Below are 12,978 nucleotides of genomic sequence, written 5' to 3' on the forward strand. Positions count from 1 at the left end.
CAATAAATGCATTTTGATTATTTTTACCTGTATAACTAAAAGGTTTAAAGCTTAAAACTCTCATTAGCACATTTATACTATTTTTTGACATTGTAAAACTGAAACTAAATTCTAATCCCATAACATTTCACAAATTCCAACTACTGTCTGCGGCTTATCATTCCCGATAAGCCGGGACACAAAAGGATTACGTGACGCAGTGCAATGGCTCTTCTCTCTACAACTTTTTCATTTGGTTTAAGCCGCCGCGCACATGCAACTTTTATTTCCATGTCCATGTCCAGTACAATTAGCCAACGGCTAAAAATAAAATTTATTACGTTGTCCGGGGAATAGCAGCTGCTGTTACTGCCTGCCACCGCTTTTGTGGTCAAGTCGGAAATGCATTTTTTCCCAGCCAACTTTGTTGATTACCTGGCCAAGGCCCTAGCAAAAGCAGCCACAAAATACTGGTGGTGGCTAACAAGTGCCAAGTTGGGCCAACTAAAAGCTGAAGATGGTCGAAACCAAGCCCAAGTCGATGAAAACAGACAATAAAGGGTCGTTAAGGCAGCCCCCAAGTTAAGGTGAATCGAAGTTGATTAGAGGCCGGCAAAAGAGCATAAAATATGATTGATTGCCAAAAGAAGGTTCAGATGCCAGTTGATTGTGGAAAAATTAGATTAGCTTTTAAAGATAATCTATGGAAAATTTTCAACTTTAAAGAGGGAGATCTTATAAAGATAGTTATTCGAAAGGCTTTCTCTATAAATACCAGATAGTATTGTAAAATTAATATATCTTTAACCTAAAAGAATCTAGAGATAAAACTATTTCCGGCTTAGTTACAAATATAATATAAACATACTTTAAAATTCTCTGTATTTGAAGTTGTATTTGTTGCACAATTTAGTTGTTCTTTAGTTCTTAGAAAAGTACACTTCAAAAACTATGAATTAAGCAGCTCTCCCATTCACATTTCGATTTTCTTTCATGTGGAAAATAAGAGTTTCCCGTTGTGTATTAATGGAGGCATGCACTGGCATAATATAATTTCACCCTTTTATTTGTATACTTACATCTTGGGAGCAGACACTTCAATTATGGAAACGTTTTTTTGTTTTAGTCCACAAAACGTTGAAATGCAAATAGCGCACCCCTTCGAAAACAACAAAAAATTATAAAAAATAAAGGGACCCCCTGCTGATGGCAGAAGAAAATCATTTATGAAAATTGAAGAGTGTGAGCGATGCTTTTGCTCTCAAGTATTTTGAGTTATTAAATGGGCAAGCAACAAACTCTCAGACACTTTAAAACTTTTGCAATGGATGGCAACGTGTTCCCGCATAAATTATCCCATCGACATCTCATATATCGATTGTGTGTGTTTGTGTGTTGGGGAGGCGACAAAGTACACTCATTTCACACCTCGTCTCGTTTTTTGTATCTTTTGCAGGAGCTGCCAAAAAGCGGGATGTGCGCAATCTGAGCATATCGCCAACGGATCTGGGTCCGCCACCAAAAACACAACAGACGGCCAAGGGACAATCCACGCGTAACAAATCATTAACCACGTCCACGACCACAACAATCCGTAAGTGAAGAAATTTTGCCACAACAAAATTATTAATGTTGAAAGCTTAATAGTTTAAGCCATTTATTTATTTACATTTTTTTTTCAGGTGTGAAGTTATTAAATATTTACAGGGGTGTGTCATATCGAGAATTTATTTTTAATATTTACGGAGGTGTGTCATATAAATGTTAACTGATTTAAGAGAGAAGATCTTGAAACTTAGCCTATGTGTGCTGATAAATTTCTTCTAAGCCCTCACTGCATACTTTTAAATACATTTTAAATTAATTTAAGCTGACATAAAATATGAAAACAATTATTTAATACCCTCTAGTGATGGAAATAAAACTGGCAAGAAGTTAGTGAAATCGAAAAAATATGTTGAAGAAGTATGCTCTTTACATTATTTGCTGTCTCTAAGAGACATTTTCAAGTTACATTAAATAAAACTAGGTATTGATTTTGGATTTCAGACATCTCTATTTATTCTATAAATGTTTATTTCTATACATTTTTAATTCTTAAAAAAAGAAATAACATATCCCTTAATTAGTTCATTAGTAAAAACCCTAACTCTTTTATTCGTTAATCTACAAAACTATCTGCAATTTTTACCCTAATTAATCTACAAAACTATTACAATGTTTCCCACACTTTCGCACTATAATAATGTATCTTCTACTTACCAGACCAAAACAAATCTTGATTGACTTCCCTCATTAAAACTCATCGTCAAAACTTGGACACTTTTCTTGCACACCGTTTGACTTTTTGCAGCTTCTTTGAAATTCCTCTTGAAAGGTGTCAACTTTTGTCAAGAATCGCCCTTGTCCGTCCCTTTCGCCATAAACTTGAAAGAGTTGCTGCTCCCTGTTAAATGCGAAATCATCGCTCAGGTGAAGAATACTCAACTGGTTTTACCCTCAATGAATTGCTGAATCTTGGCCAGTTCACCTGGCCTCACCTTCTCCTCCCTTCTTTTTGCCATAAAAGTGTCGTATATATTGTCTGGTCCAGCCATGAAGTTGCTATATTTCAATTGAGGGCGGTATCTTAGCTTCCAGTGTCCGCTATTCGCAGTTTGAGGAAAACAAAAAAAAAATAGAGGGAAATAATTTACCGCTCCGTTCCCACAGTTTAGCTAGGAAAATCCAGCAAAATCTGTGCCAGCTGCAATAAGCCAACAGCTGGCGAGGTGACATTATGTCTTTTTGGGCTTTGGAGTCCACGCAGCATGCCCCAGACTCCTTGTGCCAGGGGATTTCTTATTTTTTGTTCGCAAATTCGACCTCGTTGAGTCACTTTCAGTGAGTCATCTGTCCCCATCAAGTTGGAGCGAATGTGGTAATCGGTTCTGTGGAAAATGCCTAAAGGCACTGATTGCTTCATTGATTTTATGGAGATTTTCAAAGGAAATCAAATAAGGTTAAGGAATATGTAAAATGTTAAATAATTACATTTTTTTAAGAGGTGCTAGGGTTAGGAATTTAAGAAAAGCTTACCTAAAACATAATTTACTGAATTAAAGTCAGAAGAAAGAAATATCTAATATTGAAATATCATTTATAAACAAACCTGAATTCATTTTCTAGATTTGTAAACATACTTCTCCTAGTTTAGTGCTAATTTTCTATATATAAATTTAGAAACTACAACCAAGACCCAAAAAAGATTTCTAGAACTATCCTAAGACTTCCTAATTATTTCATCTTTCATCACTTGAAAGTTTCTCAAAATGAACAATAAGTGTTTTTTAGCATAATTCACATGTTGCCCAGCATTTTAATTAAATTAATCTGTTGCCACATGTTCAATTAATGAAATCCAAACGGCAAAGCCTTCATTATTATCTGCTTTATATATAACATAGCAAAAGCACTATTGTTGTATATGCTTCGAAATTCGTTGACCCCATAAATTGCCACAACTAATGTTGCCACGAAAGTGGGACAACCAAAGGCAGCAAACTCTATAAATCCATAAATCATAGTACTATTGATTGTTGCCAATTTCATGTGGAATATTCTGCCCGAAGCTACCAAAAGCATCGGTGGTTCAGTGGTAGAATGCTCGCCTGCCACGCGGGCGGCCCGGGTTCGATTCCCGGCCGATGCAAACTTTGTTTTATTTTATTTTTTCCCCGCATTTCTTTCGGTTTCTTCTTGTTTTTTTCTGTGAGTGTGCGTTTGTTTCATTATTTTGTTTACGGTCGTGCCTGGGTCATGCAAATGTTTGCAAGCCCCTGCATAAATTAGCCTTAATAGGGAAATTCATTGTGTTTTTTTCGCCCTCCGAGAAAGAGGAGATGTTGCTAAATTGCTCGTAATGTCGCAGAGCTCTCTGCAAGTCGCTAAGAGAATGCCGCCTCCTCCGCTGAATTCCTTCTGCAGGCATTCTATTTATAAAGTAACCAGCAAAAAGAGTCTAATTTAGCATTACTTTAAAACCCCGCCTTCGATGGTTTGTGATCACTGTGAATGCCAGAGCGCGCATGCTTATCGAGCTATTTTCACATTGAGCCACGGGGGGAAAACACGAGCAAGAAAAACTGTTGGTGAAACGTGTTTTGCATATTCAACGGAGGAAAAACAAGCTCACGCTCACCGGCTGGAATTTCTTGTACTAATTAAGATTTATTTCGTCAACATGCGCGCCATCTCGTTCACTTAATGCCGCCGCAGATTAATCAAAACGAGGGAAAATTATTATTATTAATAATAAAAAAAAGGTGCTTTTGCATCGGCCGGGAATCGAACCCGGGCCGCCCGCGTGGCAGGCGAGCATTCTACCACTGAACCACCGATGCTTTTTATATGATGTCATCAAAATGATCATTCTTTAAATTAAGATTATGTTTTAGAGACTTAAAAAATATATTTACACTTTGGTTTTAAAAAAAACCCTAGCCTTGCATCGGCCGCGTGGGAGGCGGGCATTCTACCATTGAACCACCGATGCTACAAAATAGTTTAGAGAAAATAGTACAAACTAGAGACTCGTTACGGGTTTTAAACCGTTTAAAAATGCTTAAAACTGCAACTAAATCTGACTTACATGCATATTAAATGTACTATTGTGAGGTAATGAAGTAAACAATTGTATTTTCATATGTTGAATCTGTGTGGCCTTTTCTTCTCTTCGTTTATTTTCTCTTCAAAAGTTAGCTTCTAAAAAAATACATTAAATCATTGGCTTGCGTTTGGATGTATGATGTATATTCGCATTCCAATTATAACAACTTAAATAAGAATTAAAAAATATTAAATACCAAAAAAAAAAAAGAAAATATTATATTGCATCGGCCGGGAATCGAACCCGGGCCGCCCGCGTGGCAGGCGAGCATTCTACCACTGAACCACCGATGCTTATGCGAAAATTGGTATTTTCTTACCTGAAATTTTCCTTTTTGCCAATGAAAATTTGCCACATCTCTGCGAAAACTCCACGAAAAGTTGGCAAAACCGGATTTTAAATGCTTTGCTCTAAGCTTTGAGATAAAAGTTTCTCAGCAAATAAAATATGTATGCACTTTTCTGTTTAGCAAATTGTTGAATCTACCATAAAACTTTTAATAAATATAAAAAATATTCAATTTATATTTAAATACCTTCAAAATAAAATAAAAAAAATATTATTCTGCATCGGCCGGGAATCGAACCCGGGCCGCCCGCGTGGCAGGCGAGCATTCTACCACTGAACCACCGATGCTTTGGTGATTCTACGTTTTCAAAACGCCGTATAAGTAAAGATAGTTCTATAAAATCACCCTTTGTGGCTATTATCATTTTGTTCTGTACATAAATCTTCCTTCATTTCTTGTATTTACTGATAAATAAAACTTATATATTATTATGCAAGTTCGTTGTCCATAGCACACCCATCGTGAAGCCTAATTCCATTTAATTTGATCGCTTTTAATCGCAAATCTCCTCAGTATTCCAGTGGCCAACTCGGTGGGGCAAACGTGCTTGCAATATGCCTACGCATATCGCCTACCTGGCGCTTCACTCGTCGAGTTGGCCAAAAGGAAAAAACAAAACCAAAAAACACCTAAATGATTATTGGCATAATTGCGCAAGATCGATTGAGTCGTCGGCACTTTCGCACCTCTCTTAGTGCGAGTATCTTTTGGATATGCGGAGGAGTTCGAACTCGAACCTGAACGGATTAAGCCAAGAAATCCGGTTGCTTGGCATGGTAATTGCTTGTCGATTGGTCCAAGCGTGGGTAAATCCATTTAAAGTCATTTAAACGAGGGGGATCGAAGTAGATCCCTGACCGCCCAGAGAGTTCTTTATGCTCCGATTGATTGGCGTTGCGCCCATCCCTGTCTCATTTTTGAAGTTCATAGCCAGTGTGTGTGTGTGTGTCAGTGGTTGACATTGGCATTCGCGGCATTGTAAACTCTTTTTTGGGCCGGCACAAATTCATTGTTTGTACTTGCCGGGTTTTTTTGCCGCCTAGACTTGTACTAGCCATTTATGGCTTCTGGCGCTGTTTTGTTTAGTTGTTTTTTTTTCTCCAGTTCTCTGTTGTTTTGTTTTATTGCTTCTTTTTTGCGGTTTATATTGAAAGCCAGGCAGCGGTGACAACCGGGCTCATGATCTCAACAGCACGAGCTGCAGAGCGAGTGCTCGCAAATTACCTTTAAACAATATTGGGATGCGAGCACAAGGGAGATACGGGTTCTCCAAGTGGCCATGAGGTCAGCAGTGGACAACGGGCACAGAGACATATATATACATATATCTATGTACATACATAGCTCGTGGTGTGCAGCCTCTGAGCTGCGGAAAACAAAAGAAGCAAATTATGCTAATTATTCAAGGAAACCTGTATCTGTATCTGTATCTGATTCGTATGCAAGAAAAGAGAGTAAGAACTTCAAGAGTGTTGAGAGTGGTTGTTTGTGAGAGTTGTATCTCTTAAGCTAACAAGAGTTAAAGAATTTCTAAAGAATTTCAGAACACTTGCATTTATCAATGTTAAATGTAAGTACATTTCTAAGATGTCTTTCTTTTAGGACTTGGGTTAATTAGTCTGATTCTAGGCTTAAAGAAACCAAAACAAGAAAGGAAAACGACTTCGAAAAGCCGAAGTTTATATACTTTTGCAGTTTGCAATTTAATTATGGGATCGAAACGGAAATCGATTCGCATTCTTCAATTAAACATTTATTAATATTTTTATATGACTATTTTTGCGACAAATAAAAGTTTAAAAAAATCATAACTACGCCAAAAAAGCATTAATTTTAATTCGGAAAACTTTCCAATGTTAGTTTTGGTTAGGTTAATAAATTTGCATAGTTAAATTAAAATGTAAAAAAATACAAATTTTCTCAATTTTTTTACATTTTAACGATGTTAAATAAAATTTATAAAATTTTAAAAATTTTGAAAATGTATTTTTTTTTATCGAACATGGTTCTCCTATTGATCCTGATCAAGAATATATAAGATTTATAGGGTCGAAAATGACTCCTTCACAGCGTTTTAACCTAACTAAAATTAGAATACCCATACAAGCAAACAACAATCTATAGTTCTTTACAATATATATTAACACAAAATATCTTAGAAACTGTTTTAAAATTAAATATAAGCAGGAAAATCTAACTTAAATCAAGAAATTTAAGCTTAACAAGAAAGGAAGCTAACTTCGGCACGCCGAAGTTTATATACCCTTGCAGATAGAACTTCTATGACTTGGAATCCCAACAATATAAATTATATTTATTTGTGTTAAAAAACAATGAAGTAATACCTGCTTTCATTTCATTCACCTTTACATATTATATTTGCAGTTTTACAGTCATTTGCATTTTTTTCCACATCTAACAATCGTTTGTATGGCACCTATATAATATAGTCGTCCGATTTTAATAAAATTTTACACAAAATTTAAGACTGATATAAAATGGTTATACCTTAAATTTGATGAAAATGTGTTGAAAACTGAAAATGTTATAATTTTTAATTGTCTTAATTTCTCGATTGTTCCTATGGGAGCTATATGATATAGTTGTCCGATTTTCATTAAATTTTATACAAAATTGTAGAGTATAGTAAAATGGCTATATCTTAAATTTGATCAAATTCTGTTGAAAACTGAAATTGTTATAATTTTTTTTGTAAAAATTATCCGATCATTCCTATGGCAGCTATATGATATAGTCGTCCGATCCGGCCCGTTCCGACATATATATGAGTGAGAGTATATAGAAGGCTAACTGCAAAGTTTCATTCAGATAGCTTCAAAACTGAGAGACTAGTTTGCGTAGAAACGGACAGACGGACAGACGGACAGACGGACAGACGGACAGAAGGACAGACGGACAGACGGACAGACGGACATGGCTAGATCGACTCGGCTGTTGATCCTGATCAAGAATATATATACTTTATATGGTCGGAGGTGCCTCCTTCACTGCGTTGCAAACTTCTGACTGAAATTATAATACCCTGCAAGGGTATAAAAAGTGATATTCTGATACTAAAATCCACTGTTTTAGGCTTAAACATATAAAATTCCAGTACATTTGATACCTACAAATAATTTGAAATTTTGTTTTTTATATTTTTTGCTGGCCAGAATTTTTTTTTAAATTTTAAATAAATGCAGATTCCATAAATTTAAGGCATATTTCTTAAGCAAGCAGTTCACATTGTTGTCAAGCAGTTCAAACCTAGCCAATGTTGCTAAGCTTTTTAAAATGTTGCTAAAGAGTAAATCATAAGAGAAAACCTTTACTTAAGAGATCAATGATCTTTTTTCTACTGCTTTATAGTATGCACTGCTTGCATGCCTCACGCACTTGCCACATATTTGTATCTCTATCTTTCTTTTTTCTTCTTGTTTCTGTGAAAAACAGGTGTTTCTGTTTTGGCATTCTCCACTGCTTGCATGCACCTTGTTCCGCCGCGAATAAAAAAAAAAGAAAAAGATAAAAACTGAATAATATGGAAACTGGTTTTCTTTTGATTTCATTAATTTGGTCAAATTATGACATGCTGGGCGACCAACCCGATCGTTCCGCTTTCAGACTTTCCGACTTCTTTTCCTGCGCTCCCTGCCATCGTGCATTTACGTTTCATTGATAGCCAGCCAGGTTCCATGATTGCACGCATATTTTATCAGTGAATAATTAAGAAAAGAAAATTACACAAAAATGCATAAAATTTAGTTCAAGATTTGCCTAATTAAGCTACAAAGATCACAAAATATTAGAGGATGCTTGGTAGAGTTCGTTAGAAATTAAATTAGAAAACTTAACAAGAAAATATACAAGCCATCTATTCTCTATTTGATTTATTGATTTATTGCTTTAACAGAAATACATGAAAATGTTTAAACTAAACTAGAAAGGAAGGTAACTTCGGCACGCCGATCACTAGGAATTAATGCAATATACATTATTTATATTTGGGTTAAAAAACAATAAAGTAATGCCTGCTTTCACCCATACATTTTATATTTACAGTTTTACATTTGTCTTTATTTTTAAAGATAGTTTGTATGGCAGCTATATAATATAGTTGTCCGATTTTCATAAAATTGTACACAAAATTCTATATTAATATATAATGGCTATATATCAAATTTAATGAAAATCTGTTAAAATCTGGAAAAGTTTTTATTTTTTTTCCTAAAATTTTCCGATTGTTCCTATATCAGCTATATATATGTATATATGTATATAGTCCACCGATTCGCCACGCTCCGACTTATATACTAGTAAAATTATATACAAGAATACCTCCATAGTTTCATTGCAATAGCTAAAATTTGTTCCAAATCAAATCTCGCACATCTGTGCATATGATTCCCAATTGGTTCTAACATCCCCGGAACGAAGTGACTGCTGCCGGCCAAGTCTCAGAGAAGTGTTGTTACAAAAGTTGCAAGTCATTGTTTATTAGTGTTAAAAGTTAGGAACTGGTCATAAATACTTACTGTTCAGAGTTAATTACTGCTCAGAGATACTTATTGTTCATAGTTAATCTTCATATCATATGATTCCCAACTTGTTATAACATCCCCGGAACGAAGTCTCTTCTGCCGGCCATGTCTCAGAAATGTGTTGTTACAAAAGTTGCAAGTCATTGTTTATCAGTGTTAAATGTTAGTAACTGATCATACATACTTACTGTTCAGAGTTACTTGCTGCTCGTAGATACTTACTGTTCAGAGTTACTTAACGTTCATTTATACTTACTGCTCATAGTTAATTAATGGTCATAGATATTTATTGATCATAGTTACTTACGGGTTATAGATACTTACTGTTCAGAGTTAATTACTAGTCATAGATACTTAGTGTTCAGAGTTACTTACTGGTCATAGTTATCATATCATATGATTCCCAACTGGTTCTAACATCCCCGGAACGAAGTGACTGCTGCCGGCCAAGTCTCAGGAATGTGTTGTGTTCCAAAAGTTGCAAGTCATTGTTTATTAGTGTTCAAAGTTAGTAACTAATTATACATACTAACTAGTTATAGATACTTCTTAATCATGGTTACTCACTGGTCATAGATACTTAGGATTCAGAGTTAGTCACTGCTCATAGTTAATTACTAGTCATAGATACTTAGTGTTCAGAGTTACTTACTGGTCATAGATACTTACTGATCATAGTTAATTATTGATCAAAGATACTTACTGTTCAGAGTTAATTGCTGGTCATAGATACTTAGTGTTTCAGAGTTACTTACTGGTCATAGTTATCATATCATCGTATCATATGATTCCCAACTGGTTCTAACATCCCCGGAACGAAGTGACTGCTACTGGCCAAGTCTCAGAAATGTGTTGTTACAAAAGTTGCAAGTCATTGTTTATTAGTGTACATAGATACTTACTGGTCAAAGTTGCTTACTGTTCATTGATACTTACTGATCATACTTAATTACTGATCATACATAATTACCGATCATAGTTACTTACTTGGTCATAGCTACTTACGGATCATAGTTAATTGCTGCTGAAGTATTTATGATCCTCTACATTTAAAAACCGTTTCTCAGAATATAAATACTTTATATGGTCGGATAGGACATCTTCACTGCGTTGCCATCTTCTGACTGAAGTTATAATAAATGCAAATCTATACCTTTCCTAAAACGAAAACAATACCTTAATTAAACATTTATTTTCCACCCCACTGAGAAGGCTTTGCTAGAAAACTCAATTGGCTAACTGAAAATGAAAACTTTCAGAAACTATCGCTCCTTTCAAATCGAAACAAATAAAGTGTATATAAAATTTGTAAAAATTTGTAAGTTTTCTTTTTCAAAGCTTATTTGTACCTTTTTGATCTTGAATTTGGGTCCTTCTTTACCATCTCTGCAATCAAAATGGTTTGCGGTAGTTTCTTTTCTTTTGGCCGTAAGAAATCGAATAGGAAACAATCTGAAGAACAGAGCAGCGATACCAGCAGTGAGTCTCTATCTCCATGGCTTTTATTTTCCCAAATGCCTAAAAGTATGCCTGGAAAATGTATCTACACTTGGCTAACCAAAGACTTTCCTCGTTATCATTGCAGATAAACGTTTGAATGGCGCTTCAGGCGGCTCAACACCAACCAATGGCAACAATAATATTAAAGGAGCGGCCACCAAAGCCACCGCCGCCACAATTAAGCAGACACAACAAACAGCCAAACTTAAATCAACGTCGATTATTAAAAGCACTTCCATTGCCGCCGTCTCCGAGGGTAAGTGTCAAGCAAATCACAATACAAAAAATAAGAGTTAATAACGAAGGGAGCTGCTGGTAACTGGAGCACTTCAAATCGATTGTAACCCCATTATCCATTTCCTATTTCCACTTGAGGTCTTGCTTCGATCCAAAGATCCAAAGTGAAAGCATACGAAACTCAAGCTTATTTCAAATCGAATTAATTATTTTCGGAACGTGCCGCCAAAAAAGTTTTCTTTGTCTGTCCAAAGTAATGTATTTTCTGCACAATGGACAAGAAAAAAAAGGTTGCAAAATGCTCTCCTAAGGCTTAAGACTTGCACAACTTTTGTAATTAATATTAAGGCGTCTAATTAGCCATTCGGGGATTAGGAACTTAACTAAGCCGAGTTGAGGCTCTGCCCAACAGTTGTCACTTGTCTGATTCTCTCTAAACTATGTCTCGGTCTCATCCGACAACACCTCTGCGAAAATGTTTTCAATGGCAAACTTGCTACTTTGCAGTGGGCGTTTCATTCATTTATAGATATTAAGTATACTATATAAACTTAAATAGTTAACTTGGGCTGGACTGGAATGTCACCTAATGTGCAGTGATTATCTTTATGGGTTTCGTCTGTAGAAGTTGGCCAACTAATTTGAACTTATGCGATTTAGAGGATGGTAATCTTTCGTGAGATTAGGGACAAGCAATATATATTCTTTTACATTCATATTTTTTTATGGATTTTCCCGGACAATTCTCATATATTATAAGCTCTTCAAGTGAAGAAATTTCTTATGAATTCTTGCTTTAATAAATCCTAGATATCTTTTCTATAAATTTGTAGCCTAAATTCAATTTTATCTACTTTCCTTTACCCATACATGTTGGTCTTTATCTAACTTATTTTCGTTAGGCTAAAACTTAGTCACCAAGTTCAACTGACATTCGCAATGTTTTTGCACAAACTCACTTGGTGCTTTTTGCTTACATAATTGTGAGTATGACCCACACTTGGTGGTTCTACTTACTTATAAACATTATGCCCCACACATACACAGCGAGAAATTACCCCTCTTAGTTGAATTGAAACCCCTTTTGCCCTGTAGTGTGTGTTATATTCTATACCCTCAAATGTCACAACTTGTTTATGCCGCAACGCGTTCACTTGATGCTTTAACAAAATTTGCTTTGATGTTCAACGAGTTGTTGGTGCTGCTGTTGATGTTTTTGTTCTTGTTTTTCATGCTCGGTGTTTGTGGAGTATGATGGAAATGGGGAACTAAAGAAAAATATACATTTAAAATGTCATGTTTAGCCTTGAAATAATACAAGTATGTAAGCCGTAGTTCATAAGGAATCTCCCTCGTACTTAGTATAAATCTTACCTCACCATTTCGTGGTCATAGAAGCTTAAAAAGACCGCATTTATTATTTAAATTATTATATAAAATTGACCTTTTAGGTATCCCATATTCTTTATCTATAATCACTGGGTATTTCATAGTCTGCAGACAGTGTAACTCTAACATTATTTCTCTCTGGGCGTTGGTGTACACTGCCCCCTCATCCACTCTTGGCCAACATTGCATCGCTTTGGCTTATTTGAAGTTAAATTGTTTGTTAAATGTTTTAATGTGACTGCCCTGCCTCTTCCCATTTTCGTTTATTTTTTATTTATTTGCGGGAATAGCAGACCAGTCTGCGATTTAAGCAATCGGTTTTCACCCACACTCAT

The 12,978-nt window shown here is 35.4% G+C and overlaps 1 protein-coding gene and 4 non-coding genes across 6 annotated transcripts in view; 2 read left to right on the top strand and 3 right to left on the bottom strand.

Annotated features, from left to right (window-relative positions):
- toc (toucan) overlaps positions 1–12,978 on the top strand; it is a 97,780-nt gene that overhangs the window by 60,871 nt on the left and 23,931 nt on the right. For both annotated transcript variants that reach the window (XM_086834897.1, XM_086834899.1), the window contains 2 exons: positions 1,436–1,573; positions 11,103–11,273. In XM_086834897.1, the coding sequence (XP_086691023.1) occupies positions 1,436–1,573; positions 11,103–11,273 (309 nt within the window). The remainder of the gene's footprint in view (positions 1–1,435; positions 1,574–11,102; positions 11,274–12,978) is intronic.
- Positions 3,600–3,670, top strand: TRNAG-GCC (transfer RNA glycine (anticodon GCC)). Its single transcript has one exon. It is a non-coding gene; the product is annotated as a tRNA-Gly (tRNA).
- TRNAG-GCC (transfer RNA glycine (anticodon GCC)) lies at positions 4,291–4,361 on the bottom strand. The gene has a single exon. It is a non-coding gene; the product is annotated as a tRNA-Gly (tRNA).
- TRNAG-GCC (transfer RNA glycine (anticodon GCC)) lies at positions 4,850–4,920 on the bottom strand. Its single transcript has one exon. It is a non-coding gene; the product is annotated as a tRNA-Gly (tRNA).
- TRNAG-GCC (transfer RNA glycine (anticodon GCC)) lies at positions 5,193–5,263 on the bottom strand. Its single transcript has one exon. It is a non-coding gene; the product is annotated as a tRNA-Gly (tRNA).

The sequence above is a fragment of the Drosophila serrata genome, unplaced genomic scaffold, assembly GCF_035046125.1.
Source record: "Drosophila serrata isolate PLE 108 unplaced genomic scaffold, ASM3504612v1 contig_275, whole genome shotgun sequence".
NCBI classification, from domain to species: Eukaryota; Metazoa; Arthropoda; class Insecta; order Diptera; family Drosophilidae; genus Drosophila; species Drosophila serrata.